The 6000-nt window shown below is 40.2% G+C and overlaps 1 protein-coding gene across 1 annotated transcript in view; it reads left to right on the plus strand.

Annotated features, from left to right (window-relative positions):
- Positions 1–5529, plus strand: part of LOC144752610 (uncharacterized) — a 53887-nt gene extending 48358 nt beyond the window's left edge. The window contains exons 9-11 of the mRNA XM_078640491.1: positions 208–417; positions 2373–2505; positions 5316–5529. Of these exons, the coding sequence (XP_078496617.1) occupies positions 208–417; positions 2373–2505; positions 5316–5529 (557 nt within the window). The remainder of the gene's footprint in view (positions 1–207; positions 418–2372; positions 2506–5315) is intronic.
- Positions 5530–6000: the final 471 nt, after the last annotated feature.

Here is a 6000-nt window from a genome sequence, read left to right on the forward strand (position 1 = left end):
CACAATAGCGATGCTCGAGCTCCCTCCAACCTCCTTGGCAGAACAGTGACGTTAGAGTTTCTGACAAATCCTTTTCGAGGTCTCCACTTTAGCGCTAAGCCACTTTGCATTTGCACGTTTAAGAAAAATTGTTCATTACTTTTTCACTTACTCACTACTGTTGCGATGTAATTATAGGAACAAAGATTTGTGTTTGCTTTCCAACAGAATCAGGAACAACGAAGGCTCCTACAACAATATCATTGTCAACAGTATCAACTGAGTTAAAAGCAGCAACAACAGTAACAGCATCAACAATATCACCCCCTACATTAACAACCCCAACAACACCCACTACAATAACAACTACATTAATATCACCTACAACAGCAACAACAGTACTGAAAAACGAAAAGATAACAAGCAGCACACCAAAAGGTAACTTCAAATTCTTACAGATCACATGCCATGGTTATGGTACTTTTGAATAGTTGAATATGTTGTAAAGCAATGTCCAGGCAGTGGGATGCACATTTGGGTTATTTGTAGGAATGGACCCCGCAGTGAGGTAAAGTGAATTACTTGAAATTAGATGAGTGACAAACTTGTTATGTTTACGATGAAGCAGATGTAGATGGACCTATGACCGGAAGAGGATTATGAAAAAGTGGCATTTGAATATACCAAAATAGAATTAGAAGCTATACACCATAGGCTGGAAGAGGAGGAGGCTTGATGATACATATCATTCATTTTTCTGCAAACCCTAATTCTCCCAAAATCTGCTCACGATAAATGTTTTACTGTTCAACTTCATAAATTATCTATAGTTCTGTCATTCATTATTGGACACATTTTTCGTCTATTTTGCATGCTATATTTCTGCTAATTACAGATTGTAAAAAGTTGGTGTTTGCTATTTATACAATGTCTACAAGGATATCCCAGATACATTCTGATAAATTATTCTGTGAACAGTGTTTTAACTACTAACCTAAAAGTTTTCCTTTGAAGGTTTTGAAATAATACATTTTATGTTATTGTGTAGATGAATTTTAGTATGTATCTTCCAACATAACTAATGTACGCTCATGTATTTATGTTTTGTACATGCATGGACAATATTAGAGTAATAATAACAGAAAGTTGTTGAAAGAAAGTAAGGTAGAACAGAAGCATGAAACCTTCTATTAAAAGGAAAGGTTTTTTTTTTATTTGCTATGATTTTTTCCAAGTGTTTTGTGGTCAAAAGGGGTGTGTGAGAGCCCAGACTTAAAACCCAAGGCAGTTTTAATTAATATATTGAGTCTCTAAAAACTGAAAATTGCATGATAAAGTATTCTTCTTCAAATGTAATATTACCATCAATGTTTAAATACTGTTATCATTTTATTTTTAATGGGATGAAACAAGCCATGCATCCAACCATTCTGAAATCAGATATTGCTGTGCTCTCCTCTTGGTGGTATGCATCCACCTTCTGCCAGCTATCTGATATCTGCTTATTTAAACCTTCATTAATGTGGTTACTCTTCAACTCTGTGTCAGGACCTTCAGGCAGATAGGGTCTGCACAACTCTAAGAGCCTGTGGAAAGAGGTTGACAGATTTGCGTAAGAGGAGGACAACATGGAACTTAAAGGCTGGGGCAAACAGAACTTAATTGGAGATCGAGGAATCATGGTCACTTGGCTTCTGATTCCAAGATTACGGAGCACATCTATAGAGTCACAGATGTTCACACACTATTACAAACCCAAGATGGCACCTTTCACTACAGGTGATGATAGCATTTCCTGTTCGATTCTTGTAAAATGGTGGTCTCAAGTTGGCAGAGGTATGCATCCTGTCCAAGTAGGGACCACCGCTCTAGTCAGGGTAAGTCAGATACACACCCTAAATAAACCTGTGTGCAACCTCTGTTCGCTTGGCACAGAGCAGGCAAGATTAATGTAAGAGGCAATGTGTAAAGTTTTTGTATAACACTTAATCAATCAATCAATCAATCATCACATTTGTATAGCGCACTACTCACCCGGAAGGGTCTCAAGGCGCTTGGGGGAAGGGGTCCGCTATTGTTCGAACAGCCAGGTCTTGAGTTGTCTCCTGAAGGCGAGAATGTCCTGGGTTAGCCGAAGGTGGATGGGGAGGGAGTTCCATGTCTTGGCAGCCAGATAGGAGAAGGATCTACCTCCGGCGGTGGCTCTTCGGATGCGTAGTACGGTGGCGAGGGCGAGGCTTGTAGAGCGTAGCTAGCTGGTGGGCGTGTAGAAGGTCAGGCGGTCGTTGAGGTGCTTGGGGCCCAGGTCGTGGAGAGACTTCTGTGCGTGGGTGAGCAGCCTGAACGTGATACTCTGAATAATACAGTAAAACTGTAAAACACCTGCTGGGCAGAGTCAAATCTAAAAGTCAAGCTGACCATGATGGGACGCAGGTCCAATTCAGAAGTCATGCAGACCCCGCTGAAATTGTACCTTTACGGAGAAAAAGCATCAACATTGAAGAGCAGCTGCATGGAGCAGAGGAGGCAATGCGTTGTCATTGATCTAAAAATTTGTAGTCGATGCATTGGTTTCGAGTCACACATTTCTGTCCTGTATTGTTGTCAATCTCCGGAGTATGAGTCGGGCAGGCACAGCGGAGCAGAAGTCCAGGAAATCTAGTAGGGTGTCAGTCCTTTCAGCAGCACATCAGTCTTTCTTCCGGGCAGTGTCTCCTGGGGACCAGGTTGTACTGAATTAGGAGTCTTAGGGGTCCAATACTTATACCTGGTTGTGGCTTCAAACTGGAGCAGACTTCAAAGAAAGGCCTTTAAAGCACACAGCCCCCCCACCCTTTTTGCCCTGGCTGCAGACGCACTACAGTGGGGTATGCTGCTTTTTGTGTGGGGACAAGCACATCCCTATTCAAGTGCAAGAGTAAGCTCCTCCCTTCTACCTAGCCCATGAAGACCCAATAGCCTGGTGCTGGGCCATCAGCATGTGAATGGCACACCTCAGGTCCCTGTGCTGTGACTGTCTGGAGGAAATGCATAAAACCATCTGTCACCCACCCCAGATGTATATTCAAAAGCAGGTAGAGGCACACAATGGTTAAAGTAGGAAAATGCCAACTTTCTAAAAGTGGCATTTTCGAACGTACAATTTAAAATCCGCCTTCACCATTAGTTGTGCTTTTAAATTGTTAGTCTAGAGACACCGAACTCGAAATATCCATCTTGTCCCAATTAGAAATTACACTTGTAAGATGTAAAAGGTAATCCCAATGTTAACCTGTGAGAAAGATAGCCCTTTCAGTAGTGGAAAACGTATTTAACTGTTTTTCACTACTTAGAAATGTAAACGTCTAAGTACATGTCCAACTTTTTAAATAACCTGCACCCTACCCATGGGGCTGGTTAGGGCCTAACTTAAGGGTGACATATTTGTACTAAAAGGAAGGTTTGGGACTGGCAAGAGGGTTATCTTACCAGGCTGAAATGGCAGTTAAAACTGCAGACATAGACTCTGCAATGGCAGGCCTGTGACTTATTTTAAAGGGCAACTGAAGTGGGGGGTACAATCAGTGCTGCAGGCCCTCTTGTAACATGTACAGGCCCAATGGCACACAGAGTCCACTTTACTAGGGACTTATAAATAAATTAAATATGCCAATAGTGACATGCCATAGGATAAAATTGAAGCCCTGTGCCTCATTCATAATGTCTTGTATGGTAAGGGAGCGAACTACCACAGATCTAACTCACTTCAGTGCTGTTCTCAGCTAGCCTTACACTCATCCTCAGCCCACCTGCTCAAAGTTCCTAGGATAAAGAAAGTCAGATGTGGAGACAGGAGTCTCTACCATCTTGGCAGCAAACTTTGGAACTCCTTGCCTTTGGTCTTAAGAGAATGCCAAAACTGATATGCAATTCACCTCTCAACTGCAACACATTGAAATTAAACAATGTAGCCACGAAATCTCTGTCTTCATATTAATCAGAATTCATTCATAAACATCATCACATGCATGAATTTCATGGACACAATTAAATCGCATTAAAACGTTTTTTTCTCTCACCACACCACAATAAATCTGCTTTTAGAGCATTCATCAACCCAGCTTCACATCACTTTCACACTCATTTCATGCAACCGTTTCTAGCATACTTTCACAAACATTCACTACTCCCACTCCCCACACATTCCAGCAGCCCTACACCCTGCCCACTTTACACAATGTCAAAACAATACCCAGTCAAAAAATATAAAATTAAACTGTAGGCCAAAGAAATGGGTTTAAAGAATTCCCATAGATTTTTCAATTCTTTTCATATTATGTACACACAATTGGCCACACGAAGGTTGACGCGTTTCGATCCCCCCAAATCAGGGGTTCTCCTCAGGACCAGAAAGCTCAATCGAATCGCTAGATCAGCCGAACTAAGCTTTAAATCAAACCAAACTTTGTATTAATCGGCTGATCTAGCAATGTGATTGAGCTTTCTGGCCCTGAGGAGAACCTCAGATTTGGGAAGTTCGAAACGTGTCGTCCTTCGTGTGGCCAATTCAGTGTATATAATGTGAAAACAATTGAAAAATCTATGGGAGTTCTTTAAACTTATTTGTGTGTCCCACAATTTAATTGTATATTGTATATTTTTTGATTGGATATTGTTTTAAGATTGTGTAAAGTGGGCAGGGTGTAGGCATGCTTGAATGTGTAGGGAGTGGGGGTAGTGGATGTTTCTGAAAGTATGCTAGAAAAGGTTGGATGCAATGAGTGTGAAAGTGATGTGACGGTGGTTTGATGAATGCTGTAAAAGGAGATTTATTGTGGTGTGGTGAGGGAAAAAAATGTTTTGTGTGATTTAATTGTGTCCATGGAATTTATACATGTGATGCTGTTTATTAATAAATTCTGATTAAAAGGAAAATAGAGGTTTCGTGGCTACATTGTTTCATTTCAATGTGTTGCCATTGAGAGGTGAATTGAATATCAGTATTGGCATTCAGTTGTTTATTGTTGAATTATGGCTCAGCCTTAGTGATTGAAGTCCAAACCCTTTGTTGTTTTTTGGCCTAAAGAGGGCAGGGAAGTTACCAAGACTTCAATAAATAAGTTAAAAACCACTTTTTCTCAAGCTCCTTGTCACAATAGCGATGCTCGAGCTCCCTCCAACCTCCTTGGCAGAACAGTGACGTTAGAGTTTCTGACTAATCCTATTCGAGGTCTCCACTTTAGCGCTAAGCCACTTTGCATTTGCACGTTTAAGAAAATTATTCATTACTTTTTCACTTACTCACTAATGTTTCGATGTAATTATAGGAACAAAGATTTGTGTTTGCTTTCCAACAGAATCAGGAACAACGAAGTCTCCTACAACGATATCATTGTCAACAGTATCACCAGAGTTAAAAGCAACAACAACAGTAACAGCATCAACAAAACCACCCCCAACATTAACAACCCCAACATCACCCACTACAATAACAACTACATTAATAACATCTACAACAGCAACAACAGTACTGACAAACGAAAAGATAACACGCACCACACCAAAAGGTAACTTCAAATTCTTACAGATCACATGCCATGGCTATGGTACTTTGGTATAGTTGAATATGTTGTAAAGCAATGTCCAGCCAGTGTGATGCACATTTAGGTTGTTTGTAGGAATGGACCCCGCAGTGAGGTAAAGTGAATTACTTGAAATTAGATGAGTGACAAACTTGTTATGTGTAAGATGAAGCAGATGTAGATGGACCTATGACTGGAAGAGGACTATCAAAAAGTGGCATTTGAATATACCAAAATAGAATTAGAAGCTATACACTATAGGATGGAAGAGGAGGAGGCTTGATGATACATATAATTCATTTTTCTCCAAAAATCTGCTCACTATAAATGCTTTTCTGTTCAACTTCATAAATTATCTATAGTTCTGTCATTCATTATCGGACACAATTTTCATCTATTTTGCATGCTATTCTTCTGCTAATTACAGATTGTAAAAAGTTGGTGTTTGCTATTTAAACAA

Source organism: Lissotriton helveticus, chromosome 5_1, assembly GCF_964261635.1.
Source record: "Lissotriton helveticus chromosome 5_1, aLisHel1.1, whole genome shotgun sequence".
NCBI lineage: Eukaryota > Metazoa > Chordata > Amphibia > Caudata > Salamandridae > Lissotriton > Lissotriton helveticus.